The sequence below is a fragment of the Panthera onca genome, chromosome C1, assembly GCF_046562875.1.
Source record: "Panthera onca isolate mPanOnc1 chromosome C1, mPanOnc1 haplotype 2, whole genome shotgun sequence".
Taxonomy (NCBI): Eukaryota; Metazoa; Chordata; class Mammalia; order Carnivora; family Felidae; genus Panthera; species Panthera onca.
Genome location: NC_138346.1, coordinates 135,969,783 through 135,991,373, shown reverse-complemented (window position 1 = coordinate 135,991,373; position 21,591 = coordinate 135,969,783). Strand labels below are relative to the sequence as shown.

Here is a 21,591-nt window from a genome sequence, read left to right as displayed (position 1 = left end):
GGAACTGTTGTTTGTGAAAGACCAATAGTTTACAGGAAAAAGATATCTTAATATTTCAAGGGTAATAAAAATTTAATTGAAGAGAGATAAATCTCTGTTCAATAAAAGCAACAGATAATAAGGAATAAGAAGGCTGAATGGACTTGATTACACTCTCATTAAAAAGAGCTGGTGTTTCAGAGTAGTCCAATATCTTCTAACTTAAACATTTAACTTTACTCTCTTGTTGTTAAACCAAACATGCAATTCAATGAACATAGTTAAATGAACCATAGTGACCCTCATAAGCTTCCTAGGACTTGTCCTGTTAAAAGGGATTTTGGCGGTTCTGCCTAATTTGTGGGTACCACCAAGGCATTTGAAGAGTGAGAGTATTCTCGACTTCGAAGAGTGTATCTTTTATTTGAGGGCAAACCATCTTTAACTGTCACTTCATCATAGGGATTCTTGAAATTGATGTCTTCAGAACATTTCTCTTAGTAGTACTGGGGGCAGGATGCTTCTTGAATGGCTGAAGTCAAAGTGGGAATGAAAGAGCCCTTTGCTGCTGCATATGAATGCTGCCGGGAGGAGGTCTAAATCCCTGGTGTCAGATTGCAGCCATGCTCCTAGACGGAACGGAGTAATGTGTGGCCTGCTCCCCCGACCCTACCCCGTGTACCTGGCTGATGTCACTGCTAGCAGTGTTTATTGAGTGTTCACTATATTGTTGGGAGTGTGCATTTTTGTTGCTTTCTTTTAGTGAGTTTCAGGTTTGGGGACCTGACTCTTGTGAGTCTGACAGTAGGGACTGTATATGTGCCATTATGTTCCACTCTGCAGTGGCTGACGGGCCAGAGGTTGTTCGGATGTCATGGAACAAGCTTCAGTCATTGAGGTCTGAATTGCTTCTTTAGAGATTGCTAAATGGTATAGTTCTAGCAGAAAATTACACGTAGCCACCGAACGCAGCACTCAGTGGTTTTTTGATTGTAGTATTGATATATGGAGAACATTTTTTTGTGCATTTTAAGGTTGGTATTTTAGGATAGGGCTACAAATCACATTCCTCTTGTATTTAAAACAATTTTTTTGATAGATGTTTATTTTGAGAGAGAGAGAGAGAGAGAGAGCATGAGCAGGGGAGGAGCAGAGAGAAAGGGAGACACAGAATCCAAAGCAGTCTCCAGGCCCTGAGCTGTCAGCACAGAGCCCAATGTGGGGCTCGAACTCACAAACCATGAGATTATGACCTGAGCCAAAGTCGGACGCTTAGCCGACTGAGCCACCCAGGCTTCCACACATTCCTCTTGTATTTATTCTCCTGTGTTTCCGGTGTCTTATAAAGAAAGACTTGCTGGAGAGACCATCCTAATTATGTTGTGAGTTTTGATGTCATTTGAAACTATAAAGAGGACTCCGGCCTGGGCAGAGCATATACCTCTTTCAGTTTGGACGTGCCCAGCTACTGTGCCAGTGCAGTGGCTGTGGTTCTGATTAGCCATCATTCCATCTTTTTTTGTTATCCCAACCTATTACACATGCTAGATGCTGGAGAGGATACAGCGGCGATGGATGCACATAATACCTTCGAGGAGCCGCACGCCTGTAGGGAGGATGACAGCGGTGCAGTCAAAGGGATAGAAAGAGAACTGACTTTAGGTTGACATAGCCCCTGTACTAAGAAGAGTTCCCAGGCAGGTGAGAGCACATTTGATTGCTGTGTTTAGAAAAGGCTTCGTGGAGGAGGAGTTACAATTGGTTTGAAGAACAGACAGAGTTTTATCTGGCAGAGATGTGAGAGGAGAGATCCCAGAAGCAAGAACAGCAAGGATGAGGAGGGAGGCTCCGGAATGGATTCAGGGAATAGGAAGTCCCCCAATTAGCCTGGTGTGTATGCAGGTCCAAGGGGGGTGTGCAGTATGAAGTCAAAAGGTCAGTGGGGTGCAGATTGAATGCCAGGGTGGGGATCTGCAGTTTCCTTGTATACCATTGGACCCTCCTGTGGGTTTTGGGGCAGTCCATGGTATAACTGGATCTGGGCTAATTGCAAATAGTGGTAAACATTTATTGAGTGTTTAAATACATGCTAGTTGCTGTTCTAGGTGCCCCACAATGCTTAATTATTAATTCATTTTATTTTCACAACAATTCTGTGAGGCTGGTACTATTATCCTTAGCGTGCAGAGATGATGAAAGTAGCGTACAGAGAGGTTAGGGAACTTGCCCAAGGTCACAGAGTTAAGATATAGCAGAGCTGGAATTTGAAACTGAGCCCTCTGGTTCTGGAGTACATCTGTCTTCTCTCAAAAAGTTAGTAGGATTGGGGCGCCTGGGGGCTCAGTTGGTTAAGTGTCTGACTTTGGCTCAGGTCATGATCTCACCCTTCGTGAGTTTGAACCCTGCATCGGGCTCTGTGCTGACAACTCAGAGCCTGGAGCTTGCTTCAGATTCTGTGTCTCCCTCTCTCTCTGTCCCTCTCCTGCTCACACTCTGTCTGTCTCTTCTCTCTCAAAAATAAATAAACATTAAAAGAATAAAAAAAAAAGTTAATAGGATAGCATCCTTAAAACGAGTTAAGGTGGAAGTAGAAGCCCACTTAGAAAAATTCTGGAATGTTCAAGGGGAAGAAATAAGTGCCTAGGTGAGGATTGGTAGCAATGGTGATAGAAAGAAGGGATCTGAGTCCATGTGACTGGCAGTAGATCAGGTGGGTGGGTTGGGGGGTGCTGAGGAAAAGGAGGAGGTGAAGAAGGCCTTAAGACAGCCTGGGTCCTGGTGAGCCTGCTGGGACCATTAACTGAACAAGAAGTAGGGCAGAAGAATCGGCTTTAGTGGGGAGATCAGGCATTCCATTTTGGTCAGGTTGAATTTAAGGAATTTTTTTTTTTTTAATGTTTATTTATTTTTGAGACAGAGAGAGACAGAGCATGAACGGGGGAGGGTCAGAGAGAGAGGGAGACACAGAATCTGAAGCAGGCTCCAGGCTCTGAGCTGTCAGCACAGAGCCCGACGTGGGGCTTGAACTCACAGACCGGGAGATCATGACCTGAGCCGAAGTTGGACGCTTAACCGACTGAGCCACCCAGGCGCCCCAGGAATTTAAGAGATACCACATAGACTTGAAGTTCTTAAACTTGGGGATTTTTTTCCAAAAGAGATGATAAAACTGTGAGAATGATGTGATTTTGGGGGAGAAAGAGAAGATATTAAGGTCTGTATTTCACAGGCAGGGCCAGGAAGAGGAAGCAGGGGAAGGAGGAGGAAATAAACAGAGGTGGACAAACACTGGAGAGAGAGAAGAAAGGGAGGAGGGACAGAAGCCTGGGAATCCATCTTGTCAGCTCTACTTCTTTAGGATGTGTAGAATGAGAGAGATTGCAAAGCCCCTAGAAGAATGTGTAGTAACCTCTGTTCTGTCTATGGAGGAAGTCTTGTGGTGGGAAAAATCTTGACTATCATATCATAATGTACATGTCTCTAAGGAGAGGAGTATGTTTATATGCACTGTCACACAGGCCTTGCTCAACCTTGTAACTCTGTACTTATTTGTTGAATGTATAAATGAAATGCTGCCTTTCTGGATAAATTATCACCTTGAAAATGCAACTATTATTTATGAATCAGTAAGTAGTCTCTTTAAACATTAGGCTGTAGGTACTCTGGACGCAGCTGTGTTTTGTGCAGGTGTTTAGTTAGTTCTAAGAGGATGATAGCACTCCATGATTGAAATGGCAACCTTCTGAGAAGCTGGTGGAGAAAATTTAACAAAGTGGCCTCATGATGTGTGGCTGTTTATTAGAAATGAGGGTCTGAATTTTCTGCTTGATCTTAAAACAGAATTTATCACATTAATATAAAGGCTTGAGCAGTTTTAGTAAAATGTGGTTGATAAGAAAGCCATACATTTGTCCTTGGGTTAGGATTTCACAGATGAGAATAAAAATTAGAGCATGAACTAACACACTTGTGGCACAAAAGTAGCCCAATAAAAAGAGAGCCTTTCAAAGATTTATCTGTATTTGATTAAGGTACAAATAATACACAACTCTCCAGAAAGGCTAATTCTTTAGTTTTGGAATTGGGCCCTGTAATCCAAATAGAGGCTTACTTTTTTATAACTTGGCTCAAGTTTTTTTGGCTCAAAAGTTAGAAAAATGAAGTATGTTAATTGTTATAACCTTTGCATGCCCCTTCTGACTGTGATGATGGGTATAGGGTTGGATGTTAATGCATAGAAAGCCAGTTTGCTATGAAGGGTGGTGGAGAGGGTGTTTATTTTTAGCCTTGTCCATTTTCATTTCTTCTCTCCTTATGTTTGCAAAGGAAAGGTGTTGAGAATGCAGGAGAGAATTTTCATGGACATACTCTGGGGACTGAATATTAAGCAGTGTCTGAAGTGACTCGAAGCATTTCACCAAATGGTTTTGCATGGAAGAATGAACAGCCTCTAATGAGGACTAATTAGCTAAACTGAAGATTTAAATAATTTAAAATGTTCAGTTTTCACTTAAACTTTATTAAAACACTCTTGTATTAATGCAACCAGGAATTTTTGGATAAATCACGTATAGAAGAATGATTTCTTTGATAGTCTGTAAAATAGGTTTGAGTCAGAATGTGAACCTAGGACATCTTTGAGAGAAATACAGAAAAACTTCCCTTGCCTGGAAATATTTGTGGGACTGGAGTTTTTAGGTGAGAAGAAACCCTTTTGGTTTTCAAATTTTATTTTAAATTTAATATGTAGCAAGTAGGCTAATTTAATGGAAAGACTAATGCCATTTATGGACATGCACACGTTCACACACGTATGATCATATAGAGTCTTAGGGCCATCATTTGGTACCCCAGCTGTCATTGTAAATTGCTATGATATTGACAGAAGAGAAGATATAGTTGAATTTGGAGACACATTCCCCCATGGGAATAAAAATAAAATCATAATAACAGCTTACATTTATAGTCCTGGGCCAGCACCTAGGAGTCGGGTGCTATTATTATCACTACTTTACAGATGAGGAAGCTGAGGCTCAGGTCGGGTAAGCAGAGCCAAAGGTCACTGAGCTAGTAGTTAAGTTGCTGAGCTGGGATTCAAGCCATAGGTAGTTGGCTTTGGAGTTCATGCTGTTATGCTCCCAGCAGGTTCCCAGTTGTCTTGAGCCCGAGGCTGGTGGGGAGGGTGCAGTATCAGCTCTACACCCCTGCCCCACACACTTGGCCCTTCTGACTTGAGTGGGGAATGGCTTTGGTAAGAAAGTGCCACCGACAGTGCGTGTACCAACTTTATGTCCAGGTTATATCTGGGAATGTGTGGTGGTAATTAAAGTGTTTTTCCCACTTTGTGGGTGTAATTTTGCTTTTTCTCCTTTCGGTGGACTGCCAGAGAGAGAGAGAGAGGGAAGGAATAAATTGAGCTAATTATCATTATGTATTAATAGGATGGATGAAACAAAAGCAGTCCAGTTTTCATAAGCTTATGAAAACTTCTTTTGCAGGCTGTCCAGTGAAATGTTCTTGCTGCTTAAGTAGTGTAACTTAAGATATAAATTTGTGCATAGAATTCTCTTAAAACTCAGAAAACTTTGTAGCTTTTGAAAGACAGTGGGTTTACACTTCCTTCTCCCTTTCTCCTTTCTTATGTCCTAACCTTGCAAAAATTACCCAGTATTTTTTCAGGGCCACTTTTTTCATCCTCTGTTTTGAACACATGCCTTTTAAGTGTGTGTGTATATGTGTATTTTAACCAACAGTACTACATAGTATATGTGATGAGGAAATGCACAAATCTGTATACACTAACCAGCCAATTTTAAATTCAGTGACATACCAGAGCCAAATTTCACTTTCTAGGTATAGATTTATTTAAATACTTGCTGTTTTGGACCCGTTAGGCATTCACAATGGGTAGTCTGTCTCTAATCTTCATAAGGACACATTATTTTTTAGTTCTTTCAATTTGTTTGAGATAAGCCTGACAGAAACATAAAATTTAACTACGGTGCTAAGGATTCAGTTAAAACTAACAGGGCTGGTCTTAATCAGGCTGCCTGACACATGGATCCAAATAGCCGGGCTGTAGGAGAGAGTCCAATGGGGAGCAGTTGGCCGTCCAAGTTCTGACTATGCCAAGTCACCGTGGGGCGGCTTCATTATTTTGTTTGAAGTAGATTCCTAAGACATCAGATGTTCTCAGTTGTAAGTTCATAAACACATTCCAAAGCCGAAAGCAAATGACTTTTACTAACCCAGAGCTTAATGCACCTTTGTGCTTAACAAAAGCAAAAAGAAAAAGAAAAAAGACCCTTGACACATTTTCACAGGAAGTGAAAAAAGCGGGACTTAAGACTTAGAGGTGGTTGAAAATTGCTGGAGGAGAAACATTTAGATGGGATAGATTTTGGTGCAGAGCGCTGTGCTAATGCTTCGAGGATAGACAAATACGTACAGAAGGCAGTCGGAACAAATACTGTGAAGGGCGATATATGACAAAAGCTGCAAAGGTATGTGTTGGGAATCCAAGAAACGAAGAGGTTATTACTGCCCGGGGTGATAAAGACTCCACAGAGTGATATTTGAACTAGCTCTTGAAGGGTGTGTAAGAGCAAAGAGTGTATGTTATCATCTCTGTGAGGACAAGTACTATCTGTTTTTGCTTTCATTGTATCCCTACACCCCGCACAGTGCCTGACATGGAGGTGGTGCTCATGAAATTTTAGCTGAATGAATGAATGAATGAGTGAGTGAAAGAGGAAGGAAAAGAGAGAAAGAAGAGATTTCCAGTATTTGGAGTTGGCAATATTCCATTAGGTGACATGAAATATTTGAATGCAGAAAGGTCCCAGGTGAGGCTGGACACATAGTGGGGACGGGATCTAGGTTGTGCTGTAGAATGGCAGAAAGACTGATTAGAGCTCTGCTTTAGGCTGGGAGGCGGAGGGGTGGGGTGGGGGGGTGTGTGTGGGGGGGATGGCTCTGTTTAAGCTGTGGCAGGATTGGATTAGGGCGGTAGCAATGGGAACAGAAAGGCCAGATGGAGGAAGAGGCTAGAAAGGATGGATTGAGCGTATTTGGGATTGACCACGTTGGGAGGTGGGGAGGGGGTGGTGAGGAACTGAAGGTAGGTTCAAGGTCCCTAGCTTGGGTGACTGGGAGAAAGTGGCACCTTAAAGTAGAATGTGTGTAAATTGGAAGGAAGGGTTACTTTTTTTATTGCTTGGTTTTATTTTGGGGATGGGCAAAGGAAGTAAGAAGGGGAGTTAATAATGAAAGTAAAAGAGGAGTCTTTGTCTTTTGTGATCTTTAAGGAGAAAATAGACAATGCCTGCCTGGGATATTTAGGTATTTACTTGTTTAAAAACTGAGAAGTTGGGTGGGACACTGATCTTAAGTTCCTTTCTGGCTCACTGATTTGAATTGGGATTTCTACGGGTAAATGTCAAATTTATTGTTTCTTTAAAAAAACATGCTTTAGTTTCAATTTACCTAAAAAAACTTTGGTTTTGCTAGTCATCCAAATACTTCCAGGACCACCAAAGAATCAGATGTTGAATGAGAACCATCAAAAATATCACTTTATTTATTGAAAGCATGTACTGTTCTCAGTCCTCACAACTTGAAAACATCTTGTAAATGGTCACAATTTTTCTTTGTCATTGACAGTGAATTCCTTTATAGGAAACAGTTTGTGTGAACTATAGTTTTTGAATAAAATGTTTCACTTACTAATTTATACATTTACTATTTTGGTCTTAAAGATATTCACATCCAATTGATGAAGTGGAGAATTTACTAGTTTGGACCTGTTCTTTTGTTATAAAATTTAATTTTCATTTGGAGAACCAGAAAAGATGGTTTATTTCACCTTTATTCTCCTTGGTGGATATACGCTAGTAAGGCATTTATCCAGTTTTTTCTGGGAATGTGGCATTCTAGTGAGGCAGCTCCTACAAAGAGTTGGGAAATCACATCTTGAAATATGAAAGCAGTTTTGTAATTTGTGGAACTTTTCTAAGATGAATCTGCATTTTCTTCTTCTTGAAGAGTTTATTGCTTTTGAGTTTGCTTTTTTTTCTGCAGTACTCAGACTGTATTATTATAAGTACATTGGTTGTACAGTTTCACCATAATTCAGGGATGGTTCCAGCCACTCCTAAGGAATCAAGGGCTCTCTGCTTATGTAGCAGATGGTGCCTGTTTGCTAAACATCTTGTGTCTTTTAGTGTTTTTAATTTATTCAGTTTTTATTGGTGACTAACTGCTATGAGTTGAGTATGTTTTAGGTGCTGCTTTTGGCATTACCGTCAATGTACCAGCCTCTAATAGCCGCCTCCTCTCTATGATCCGTCTGATGAGTCTAATATACTATGTGCATGGAAACCAGACATCACATTTTATTAGCCTTTGCTACAAAATAAGACTAACTAGACTCAGCATGAGAATGGGACTCTCTTATAAATGCAGCTAAAGGGCCTGGATTTTGTGGCAGGCTTTAGAAGAAACAACATGACTTTGTTTTTGGCTTACTTGCGATTCTCATTTTTTTTTTAATCTTGGTTTATTTTTGAGAAAGCAAGAGAGAGAGAGAGACAGACAGAGAGACAGACAGACAGCACAAGCAGGGGAAGGGCAGAGAGAGAGGGAGACACAATCTGAGGCGGGCTCCAGGCTCTGAGCTGTCAGCACAGAGCCTGACATGGGGCTTGAACTCACAAAACATGAGATCATGACCTGAGCCAAGTCAGATGCTTAACCTACTGAGCCACCCAGGCATCCCTTAACTTGTTTAATGTTTACTATTTACTTTGAGAGCAAGAGAAACAGAGCAGGAATGGGGGAGGGACAGAGAGAGAGGGAGACACAGAATCTGAAGCAGGATCCAGGTTCTGAGCTGTCAGCACAGAGCCTGACACAGGGCTTGAACCCACAAGCTGTGAGATCATGACCTGGGCCAAGTCAGATGCTTAACCTACTGAGCCACCCAGGTGTCCCACTGTGATTCTCATTTTTATTCCAGATTGAGATTTCTGAATTTGAGATTCTTGGATAACTGATGTCTTATTCTGTACAATTCTCTATCTTTTAAGAGGGTCTGGCATTAATACAGCATTTACATGAGTCCTGGTAGTTGATTATTGGTTCTTTGCAGCTGAATTAATCTGAAACATTAAAAACATTTTTTGTTTCTAACTGTGAGATAAAAAGGTTTAAAAAGGTCTCTTCTAGGGAGCTGTAACAGTGGGCTTGTAAAATATAAAAATATTGCCTCTCCTGTTCTGCTAAGACCCTCACTACTGTCAAACATTGTGTCTTGTTCCACAAGCCCTACAGCAGATTGCCTGCAGCTCTGGAAAACCCAGAAGTAAAGGCTTAAGATGATTTTAACATGGCAAACTCTCAGAATTGAAGGGGCTCCTAAGAAAAAAGGAATTGGGCTGATGTATAGTGGGAGTGAGTCTTTTAGATTGGGGGTTACTTCTGGACGGGGCTGCCCTGGGAATAAGCCGGTAATAAAGATACAAGGTGAAGGGGAGACGGTAGGGCTGGGTTCCTGACCTTACCCTGCACTAGAGAGGCGGGTCATCTTGCTATTCTCTGTCCCCATTACTGCCCTTCCTTCTTAGGTCATTTTTGTCAATTTTGTCTAATTGGTCTTAGTGTGCACCCAAAGCTAGTACAATGTGATATCTGGTATCTCTCCCCACATGAACCTGGTGTACAGTTTAGAAGGGTTAAATTCTAACAGGCAGTACTTTTTGCAGATGAAGCAACCACGTCTCAATCTTTCATTCATTACTCAGCCATCTGTGTGCCAGGTGCTAGGGATATAACAACGAGCACATTTGAACGCAGCCCTGTGTTCATGGAGCTTATAGTCCGGGGTGGGGGGATGGGTAGGGAGGATATTAATCAAATATTAAGAGGTGGGCATGGGAGAGGGATCAGGGAAGAAGCCCCTGACGAAGTGTGACTAGAGCTGAGACCTAAAAGGTAGGTAGATGTTAACTAGGTCTGGGAGGGTGATGTGGTAAAGTCTGAGGCAGGAACTAAAAGAAATAGCTTGGCTGGAGCTTACCAGTAATAAAATGAGGGAAATGAAGCCCCAAAGAGAGATAGGTAGGGGCTGCACCACCCTGGGCCTCACAGGCAAGTGTGCGAGTTTTGCTTTTAATTCCAAGAGCTTAGAGAGGTAATATGATCATCACTGGATTTTAGAGTAATTATTTTCCTTTTCGAGGCCTTATTTGCTTTATGAAATGTGAGGAAGGTTAGTCTTTTATGTACAGGACATCAGTCATCCTTCTGTTTTCTACCAAAGCCACAAGGATACTGTCCTCATAGTCCTCTTGCCTTTAATACCTGCCATTGAATAAAGGGGTTAATTTATACTGCTTGAGAATGTTTCTGTGGGAGTGAATTTTAATTTTAGCCGTGCATTCCTGAAGAAATGTATTGTTTTCATTCCTGTGAGTCTCAAAGGGGGTTTTCATTCATTGACTTGCTCCAAAGAGGGAAGTCACAGAATGACAGACTCTGATGCTGGAAGGTTCCTTGATACCATCTAGTCTGTTGTTTGGCTTTAAGGCAAAGTTGCAACACTAACCCATTTTATAGCAGCAGCAGGGCCTTGCTATTCACCCCAGGTTAAGAAGGTACAAAGTGGAGGACGCTTCCTCATACTTCCGGTGTTGTGTACCTGGTCTTTCCTAAAAACCTAAACTAATGTACCAAAGAACAGGAGTCAGAGTGGATATTGGGGTTCTCTCCTTACTTTGTCATCTCAACAAATGTCAAACTTCACGCAGATCAGTAAAGGGTAATGAGATCAAGCTTCCTACCGTATGAAGCCACTTTCTGGTCTGTGGGTTTGTTCCCCAGCTGTGCAGAAAGCATAGTGAATTTCAAGGAGAAGGCTGTAAGGTTCTTCCCCTTCCTGGAGGGGATATTCTGAGGGAAATGCCTTTGTACCCAGAATCAACACCCTGAGAGGGCAGAATGTATCAAATAGGGTGACTAGCCCTTGGGAAACATGTGAACTGTTGAATGGGTTTGTCCGATATGTATAACTAGAGTCTTAGACTCTTTAGACTCTATTTTATATACATGTAAATGTATATATACACACATATATACACATAATATATATTACAATATATATTATAGTCTATAATGGCTGGAAATTGGATATATGATATGATATGATATTGGAAAGAACTTTAGAAGTCTTACTTCAGCAGCTTTATCTGATAGATGAAGATGTGGAGTCCCAGAGAGGCTAAGGCACCAGCCCAGGGGCATTGAGTGATCCGGTGGGGACTAGAACCCTTTGCTTCCCAATGTGGTCTTTAGTTTTCTGTCAGACTCTATTTGACTGAATGGGGCTCGGGAACTTCTTCCATGTGCCGACTCTCTTCCCAGGCAGACAACATCAATGTGACTGTGGTTTGTTATGCTACAAGGGCTTGAGCATAAGCCTTGAGCTTGTAAGAGCTTCAGACTATACTTTGATCTTAGATTGCTGATCAATTGAAGCCTTTTTGAAATTTGATTATTAGGGGTTTCAGCCATGTATAGGAGCTTTATCATCTGAAAGGAGGAGTGTGGATAATATTCCAGAGATAGGGAAGGTATTAGCTGATTAATGTCACCAAAAATTTATATGCACACACACACATAGAATCTCACTGTGCTTTGAAAGGTATTGCTACTTAGCATTTATCACACTGAGATAACATATTTACTTGTCTTCTCATTAGGTGGTGAGCACCTTTTGAGTAAGGAATGGCAGTCAGCAGGCTTTCAGTAAATATTTGAGTGAGTGAATGAACGAATAGACAAAAACTGTCAGCAACACTGGTAAAAAATTCATGAGTTGGTATGCCTTAAAATGACCTTATAGAATTTTTCCTCTATTTATAAAGCAGGTAACCCCCCCCCCCCCTTTTTTTTGTATTGTCAGCACTCTGATTAATGTGCTAACTTATAGTGCCTTGCTCAGAGTAGGTGCTTATAAATTGTATTGAATGAATGTGTGTTGCTTGGAATATAGCTCATCTTTTTGCTGAGGAGTTGAAAATTTTTAGATGAAAGTTCTTATATGTAGAATAAGGTACAAGAGTGCTTTAAGCAATGGTTCCTCTGGGAATGGGCCCACTTAAAGTTTCTTTGAAAAACCAAACACAAAATAATGATATGTCATAAACTTCATAAATCTTGTGAGAAGAGCTAGACATTTTGGGTATAACAAAAAGGCTTCTAGGTCCAACTTGTTTTTCCCTTCAAGTCTGTAGGACCAGCACTATGGGTGTTAGGTGACCTGTGGGTACTGGGTGACCCTGTGGGGAGTGGATGACCCTGGTTACATTTGCTCTGATCCTTGGGCTCCCATTTCTTTGTCCTCTTCAGAAGGAGATGACCCTCCCCACTTGCAGGACTCCCAATTCTTTTAATTTCTTTCCTCCCCAAACAGGAAAGAGTTTGATTTTAGCTTTTTATACTTACTGAATAACAGATAGATGAAATGATTTTTACTTAATAGTTCATGAATTTCATTCTGGTTATTGACCCATAATTGGCCAACCTACAAGGGGAAATTTACGAATAGATAAGAGGGATTCATTTGATCGGTCATTCATTCATTTAGAGGGAAAGCTGAAGGTGCTCTGAAATAATAAAATAATGGATCCACGGTTTTCCTTGCCCAAATGAGCCCACATGAGACCAGATTACCCATCTCTCCCCCACCCAAGAAAAAAGAGGTGGCCATTGCTTGGCTGTGGCTCTGGAGGCCTCTTCCTGGGAATTGCCAAAATGGAGAAGACTCTATGTAGAGTCATTAATTTCAGGCTTAGGAGCCCATTCAGCCCTCAGGTTCCTTTCTTGTGTCTCTACAGGGCTCTCTGCCATTTCTCATCCCCTTTCATTGTTCCCAGGTTGATGACCTTCCATTTCTTCTCTTCTACCCTGAGCCCAACTTTTTCATTCTCTTGCCTTGGCTGCAATTTGCAAGTTGCTGAAGTACATATTTTATGCTTTTTAGCACATTTGACTTACTTCAATTGATATCAGTTGGTTTTTGTATTTTAATATTTCTCTCTAGTAATGATCTGGCCTATTAAATGTGTTTCCATTTCCTCCCACCGCTGGTAAGGAGAATTCTTATGAAGAAGCATGTTGTTGCTAGGTATTTACCCAAAAAATACAAAATACTAATTCATATGAATGCATGCACCCCAGTGTTTATAGTAGCATTAGCTACAATAGCCAGATTATGGAAACAGCACAAGTATCCACTGATAGATGAACGGCTAAAGAAGATGTGCAATTTATATGCAATGAAATATTACTCAGCCATAAAAAAGAATGATATCTTGGGGTGCCTGAGTGTCTAAGTTGGTTAAGCGTTTGACTCTTGATTTTGGGTCAGGTCATGATCTCATGGTTTGTGAGTTTGAGCCCTGCATTGTGCTCTGCACTGACAGCGTGGAGCCTGCTTGGGATTCTGTCTCCCTCTCTCTCTTCCCGTCCTCTCCTTTTTCTATATTTCTCTCTCAAAACAAGTAAAAATAAATTTAAAAAAAAAGAATGAGGGGCGCCTGGGTAGCTCAGTCAGTTAAGCATCTGACTTTGGCTCAGGTCATGATCTCATGTTTTGTGAGTTCAAGGCACACATTGGACTTTGTGCTGACAGTGCAGAGCCTGCTTAGGATTCTCTCTCCTTCTCGCTCTCTGCCCCTTCCGCACTTGTGCTCTTTCTCTCAGAGTGAATAAATAAACTTAAACAAAAATTAAAAAAAAAAAAAATGAAATCTTGCTGTTTGCAATGGCATGGGTGGAGCTAGAGAGAGTATCATGCTAAGTGAAATAAGTCAGTCAGAGAAAGACAAATACCATATGATTTCACTCATATGTGGAATTTAAGAAACAAAACAAGTGAGCAAAGGGAAAAAAAAGAGAGAGGCAAACCAATAAACAGACTCTTAACTGTAGAGAACAAACTGACGATTATCAGAGGGGAGGGCAGCAGGGGGGTGGGATGGGTGAAATAGATGATGGTTAAGGAGTGCACTTGTGATGAGCAAAGGATATTGTATGAAGTGTTGAATCACCAAATTGTACACCTGAAACTAATACTACACTATATCTTACCTAACTGGAATTTAAATAAAAACCTAAAGAAAGAAAAGGAGACTGTTGTTGGAAGGTGTCTTCTTTACTCATGGCATTTTATTATATCAAAAGTTGGTGATAACCCAGAGTGGTGGAACCAGCTGTGACCGTTTTTTGCCTCAATGATCTTGACATTTTCAGGATCATTTAGAAAACAGTCAGAAAACAATACAGAAACATAAAACAATATTATTATAAATGCAGTTATATTCTTAGCAATGCAGGCATTGTGAGGAGAGGATATATAAAATGGCCTTAAGATAGAGTTTGTTGGGGCGCCTGGGTGGCTCAGTCGGTTAAGCGGCCGACTTCGGCTCAGGTCACGATCTTGCGGTCCGTGAGTTCGAGCCCCGCGTCGGGCTCTGTGCTGACAGCTCAGAGCCTGGAGCCTGTTTCAGATTCTGTGTCTCCCTCTCTCTCTGACCCTCCCCCGTTCATGCTCTGTCTCTCTCTGTCTCAAAAATAAATAAACGTTAAGAAAAAAAGATAGAGTTTGTTGGCTTTGTATTTGCCTGTGGAAGTTCTGACTTTTGAAGACCTGTTCTAAATTGCTGTTGGCTGGAGACGCCTGGGTGGCTCAGTCAGTTAAGCGTCCAACTTCGGCTCGGGTCATGATCTCACTGCTCGTGAGTTCGAGTCCCGAGTCGGTCTCTGTGTTGACAGCTTGGAGCCCGGAGCCTGATTCACATTCTGTCTCTGGCCCTCTGGCCCTCCCCTGCTTGCACTCTCTTTCTCTCTGTCTCTGAAATATAAAATAAAACATAAAATTAAAAAAAAATAAATTGTTCTTGGCTATGCAAAGGTTTTGACTGAATTTCTTAGTATGACTTGTAGCTCACCCCACGTTTTGTGAAATATAAAAGCTGGCTCTTTGAGCTTCAAGATTTTGTGACGTGGGAAATTCTCTGGGTTCCGGTTGTTTTGCTTCTACCTTTAACATGGTGCTATGGCCAAGATGGAGGTATACCTTCTTCATTGTAGACATCTGATGCTCTTACAGCAACTTGTTTCTTTGAGAGATAGTAGAGGAGAGTGGGGACAGGATTCTTTTCTATTTTTCTATCCTCCCCTGTTCTAGGTTCCAAGTTGTCTTTTTGGAAATATGATTCCCTTGAACAAAAGAGGGTAGGAATTACCAGAGCCTAATTTCACTTAGGGAAATATGTGGGTGTCTGAAGGGGAAGGGTATCAACTGTCTTCAAACACTTTATCTGTACCTCACTCGTGGTACTTGGTATTTTCTCCAGTTTTGTATAGTTATTTTTGTTCTCATTTTATCTTTTCATCTTGATCATTGTTTTCTATCGGTGCAGAACATTTGCTGCATTGATGGAAATGTATATTTTCATTTTCCAAATCAGTAGTCATTAGCTACATGTAGCTTTTGAATACTTTAAATGGGCTAATATGATGTGAGAACTGAATTTTTAATTTATTTAACTTTAATAGTTAATTAAACATTTTTAATTTGAATATAGTGGACACAAAGCTACGTTAGCTTTAGGTGTACAGCATAGTGATTCAACTTCTCTATGCATTATGCTGCACTTACCACCAATGTAGCTGCCATCTGTCACCCTACGGCACTTTTACGATACCATTGACTATATTCCCTAGGCTGTACCTTTCATCCCTGTGGCTTATTCATCCCACAACTGCAGACCTGTACCTCCCTCTCGCCTTCACCCATTTTGCCTGTTCTCATCCCTCTTCCCTCTGGCAACCAGCAGTTTGCTCTTTGTATTAACACCTCTGGTTCTGCTCTTTGTTTATTCATTTGTTTTTGTTTTTGTTTTTTTTTAGATTCCATATATGAGTGAAACCATATGGTATTTGTCTTCCTCAGTCTGACTTATTCCACTTGGCATTATATCCTCTAGGTCCATCCATGTTGTCACAAGTGGCATGATCTCATCCTTTCTTGTGGTTGTGTAATATTCCACTGTTTTGTGTGTGTGTGTGTGTGTGTGTGTGTGTGTGTATACATACACACCACATCTTCTTTATTCATTCATTTATGCATGGGCATTTGGGTTGCTTCCATATCTTAGCTATTGTAAATAATGCTGCAATAGACATAGGGTGCATAGCTTTAATTAATTTAAGTTTAAATAGCCACAGGTGGCTAATGGCTACCATGTTGGACAGTACAAATCGACTTAAGGATGTAGTGTGTCTTTGATTTACTTCTTCCTGTGTTTTTGGAGTATACTAATTTACTTATCTGATGTTTGGTGAAACTGGTATGTTTGTTAACTATGTTGCTTCCAAAATGACATGTGGTTAAGTTGGCTGTGCAATTAGAAACTCTACAACTTTGAGTTTGAGATTGAAGTTGGCTTCTAATGGTTAGCACAAAAATGGAATTAGATGCCTTGAATTCCTTGTGCTTTCCTGAAATTTGTTCAAAGTGAATCTAAAATGCTGATAAAACCATAATTAAAAATTCTAGATTTACCTTAACATTTTGCAAGTGTCAACAGTCATGTTTGAGTAGGGGAAAAACAGATTAGTTAAGAGCGTTGCTTCCAATAACTTAAGGACAAGGAAATCTGTGTTAGAATTAGGACTACTTTAATCATGCTGGTAGGTGCTTATTTTATATTCTTTTCATTTTGATTCTTTTGAATGGATTCTGGTTCACCATCCAAGACTGGTCTGTAATTAGGTATAATAAGCACAGTTCATTTTGGATTCATGTGTATTTTGTACATACTTACAACACAGCATCACACTGGGGACTTTAGAAATAAATATATTTTTATTTTTTATTTTATTTTTTTTTTAAGTTTATTTATTTTTGAGAGAGAGAAAGAGAGAGAGAGAAAGAGAGAGAGAGAGAAAGTGCGTGCACAAACTGAGGAGGGGCAGAGAAAGAGGGAGACATTAGACTCCGAAGCAGGCTCCAGGCTCTGAGCTATCAGCACAGAACCTGACGTGGGGCTTGAAATCACAAGCTATGAGATCATGACCTGAGCCGAAGTCAGATGCCTAACTGACTGAGCCACCCCGGAGCCCCAATAAATATCCTTTTGTTTCCAATCATTGCACGTTTTCCTTCTTGGCAACCCTGTGTTTTTACTCTCATGAAGCCTGTGTATAGGGACAGGAAAATTTGGTGTTACCTGGAATATAAAGTTCCAAAATATTACACACTTGCTTAATGTAGATAAAATATACAAGTTTAGTATTCTTATGTAAGGCAAGTGGCTTCTGGCAGATTTGATGCAGTGCAAAGACATATCTATGATACTGTAGTTTAGGTAGCAGAAAAAAATTCAATGACTCCCTCAAAAGAAAGGTCATTTGGGGATGGGTTTTTTTTGAGACTTGTTGATATTTAGAAAATTTATGGTCCAGGCTAAATTGAATTTGAGCATTAATGAGCAAAAATTCATAATGAGAACTCATTCATTGAAGTTTTAATGTTAAGAGCAGGATATTCTTTTAAGCTTGTAAGGTCTAAGATACAATCCTTGTGTGAGAGGCTTACTCTGTAGTTGGGCAGGTAGGATCTACACTTAAAGATAATTCACAGCATGCGATAGTGTCTCAGATAGTAAGTTTGGGGAACTTTGAGAAGAGGCTAGTGTTTCCTAAGGGTGACTGGAAAAGTGGGATTTGAACTGGGATTTTGAGGAAGCTAGAGAGGAACAGAAAGAGAAATAGGAGGGCACTCCAGGCAAGGAGATCAATGTGAGCAGAGGCTTGGATTAAGAATTTGCACGGAGTATTTGGGAATAAGGAATGGATGTGTTTGTTGAAATGCAGATTCCATATGGGACCCATTAGGGGATAAGGTCATCTTGGAAGCTAGGGACATGAAATGTAGGGCTTTGATTGCTGGGCTGTGGAATTATTCTGAGGGGAGTAAGGAGCCATTACACACCTTTGAATGGTGGGAAGATATGTGAGAAGTGAGATATTGTGAAGATTAATCTCTGGAGTGGAATACAGGATGATTGGGCAGGGGAGAGGGAATTTAAACAGTGAGGATGTGAAATGAAGAGCCCCTGCACTTTTGTTGCTAACATAGGACTAGAAAAGCAAGGGATGACTTAGAGGAGTAGCCTTTCTGGTAAATGAAAATGAAATTGATATTTATTTGTTGCCCTTTTGTGATTGAAAGTTTTCGTGCCCAAGTAACTGGGAGAAGCAAGAAGTGTTTTTAGTCTGGTGGGCTGATTTGAAGGAAATATGGGTTGATTTTATTTATTTATTAAGAAAACATTTTTTTTCTTAAAGAAAAAAATTTTTTAATGTTTATTTAGTTTTGAGAGAGAGAGTGAGACAGAGCATGAGCAGGGGAGGGCCAGAGAGAGAGGGAGACACAGAATCAGAAGCAGGCTCCATCCAGGCTCTGAGCTGTCAGCACAGAGCCCGACATGGGGCTCAAACCACGAACCGTGAGATCATGACCTGAGCCAAAGTCAGATGCTTAACCGACTGAGCCACCTAGTCGCCCCGAGAAAACATTTTTTTTAATGTTTATTTATTTTTGAGGGAGAGAGGGCAAGTTCAGAGGAGGGGCAGAGAATGCTGAGCAGGCTCTGTGCTGATGGCAGAGAGCCCAATGCAGGTCCTGAACTCATGAACTGTGAGATCATGACCTGAGCCAAAGTAGGATGCTTAACTGACCCACCGAGGCTCCCTTAGATGGGTTGAGTTTTAGATGTTCTAAGTTCCAGGTGACGGAAGGACCTGTAGATGTAGGTTCGGAGGTGGTTGGAGATGAAAAGACTGATCCTGGGTCTCACTTGTAGGAGCCATCGCTCTTCTGTAGGGTCATCAGTGAAATTCATGATAGTGGGTAAGAGAGATCTGCAGACCGCTGACTGTATCCTGGAGATGTCTGCAGAGAGGGAGATGGACCAGTGTGTCATAAAATGTGGAATGTTCAAGGAGAAGAAAACTGCAAGAAGACCACTAGGTTTAAGATACTCGAGAACTGAGAGCAAAGTTTGAGTGGAGTAGTTAGAATTGGTGACTAAGTAGGTGATAAATCCAACTCGGAAGTGAATGCACATGTTATGTTCATCTTGCTTCTTTTGTGGCCTGCTTTTTAATCATTTTACTGAGTGTCCTGGCAGGGAGATAAAACAAGGTGGAACTCAAAAATGTCCAAATAGTTCCTTGTTAAGAGACTAGTTACAGTAATTGGGTGAAATCATTAGTTATTTGGAGTATATGAATCAGTTATATAATGACCCATATTCCTGAAGATAACTGAAATTTGCAATTTTAGTGAAAATAAAAATGAGCATTGATGTTCCTGAAAATTATTTTTCTACTAAATACTGCTTTTTTTTTTTAAATCCCAGTTTTTATGCAGATTTTGGACCTCTGAACTTGGCAATGGTGTACAGATACTGCTGTAAGCTAAACAAGAAACTGAAAGTGAGTACTATGATGATGTTTATATTTTGTTATTGGAAATTTTAACTTTGAAATCTGATCACTGGGATTGCCGTGCACACACCATTTAGTTAGGTAATCTTGATCTTTGGATATTTATTTGAGTAGTTTACTCTCATATAAATGAGAAGTTGAAACTGATCCACCTGATTACCCCATAAAGGACATGTTAACCTCTTCCATTTTTCAGGATGAATTGAAATGTGAGCTGAATGAAGTCATTGGAATAGCGATCTAAGAAAGAAAGCACAAATACCTTTCAGGTTGCTGTTTAATGAGTCTATCAAATTCCTCCCTAGGATGGTTTATCTGAAACCAGGTGATGAAGGCACTCATCACGGCATCGCAGTAGCTCTCAAGCTTTTCCTGTCTGATCAAGATTGAAATTTTTATGTATTTCTTGGAGGTCATCTTTGTAGAGTTAGCAGCCAAGTGGGATGGATGAGCTAGTAGTGATACAACAGGGACTTTACCTGTTGTGACAGAATTTGGATCATACATTCAGTATTCATCTGTATTTTTGATTTACATGTTTTTTTTTTTCCTCTTAGACTCTAAAGATACGTGAGGAAAAGCATTACATGTAATCCTGGTTTTGGTAAATTTATTTCATCACATAGAGATATTTATCTTTGTCTTCCAGTGTTCAAAATGAGGATCTTAAATGTAACGTTTCAGTTTGGAAGGTCAAATACTACACAGCATGCTGTTAAAGATAACTGCGAAATTATAATGCTCAGGTGGCTTATTCTTTCTGCTAGTTACAGTGTCACTGGTGTGACGATGTACAGTACTTTGTACATATTAGCTGTTTAGTGATCTTTTGATTTGATTGATTTTTATTGAACTTAGGGATAAAAGACTGTCTGTAGTGGAGAATTTCCTGCAAAATATGTTGTATATTTATGAATTCACAGATTTTTGTCATTGATCTGAAAATGCTAAATGGTCATGGAATGAATACCAAAGAGAGATTTTTATTTTAGTCAATAATCATATAACATAAGGTCTGTTGCAATCAACTGTTTAAAGAATTAATTTGTAAAGTATTATCTGACTTGAAAAGGTGTACGTAAATTCCTTTAACTAAACTGGTCTACATTTTTCAGAAAAGAAGCTACTGCCTATAGTTTAGAAAATAAAGTGGAAACTTTTGTAATCACCAAGGAAGCAAATATCCTAAAAAGGATTTAATATAAAAACATAAAGTGGACTTTTAGTGGATGATTAACAAGGAAAGGATAATCCATAAATAATTGAAGGCTATTACTGCCTTTTGAGGACCTAGGAATTTTTTTTTTTTTTTTTTTTTTTTTTTGCTTTCTTGATTAGTCCTGTTAGTATGTAGTTGGTATGAACTGGGTATTATAATTAACAGTTCAGGACCTGACCATTACTTGGAAGATCGAAGAGAAAAGAATCATTATTTCAAAAATAATTTTTTTGGTCTGACTCTGTCTTCTGCTTATATCAGTTACATAAAAGTAGATGGCTTGAGTAAGGCTATTTTTCTACCATATTTTACACCAAACTGTATAGGTAAGTGTATACATGGACTTGTTTTGATTTGTTTTCATTTACAAAGCTTTCTTTCAACATTATGCAAGTTTAATAGAGTTCAGCAGTCCCTTGGTTCATTTCAGGGATCAGGTAATCTGATGGATGCCTGGAAGGACAGTTTTTGCTTTAGTACTGCTAGTAGATACCCTGTTACTTGCTGAAGGAATGAATTTTCAAAACCCAGATGTTGATAAGTCATGCGTTATCTCAAAGCATCCGAGTAGAATCTCTACATTGGGAGAAATGACTTGACTACCAATTTGAAGCTGCAATTGCTTCAACCTTGTGTAATCTCAGTTTCTTTAGCTATAAGATAGGGATTATAGAGCTTTCATAGAGGGGTGGTTAGGAGTATATTGCAAAAGGCTTTGCAAATTTTAACGTCTTCTACAGAAGAAAGTTACTAATGGAACATTGATGACTTTGAATAGGAAATAACAATAACATTTCTTCAACCAAGGTTATGAA

The 21,591-nt window shown here is 40.0% G+C and overlaps 1 protein-coding gene across 7 annotated transcripts in view; it reads left to right on the top strand.

The window, feature by feature from the left end:
• CDC14A (cell division cycle 14A) overlaps nucleotides 1-21,591 on the top strand; it is a 187,506-nt gene that overhangs the window by 2,840 nt on the left and 163,075 nt on the right. For all 7 annotated transcript variants that reach the window (XM_078451616.2, XM_078451613.2, XM_078451617.2 and 4 more), the window contains exon 3: nucleotides 19,470-19,545. In XM_078451616.2, the coding sequence (XP_078307742.1) occupies nucleotides 19,470-19,545 (76 nt within the window). The remainder of the gene's footprint in view (nucleotides 1-19,469; nucleotides 19,546-21,591) is intronic.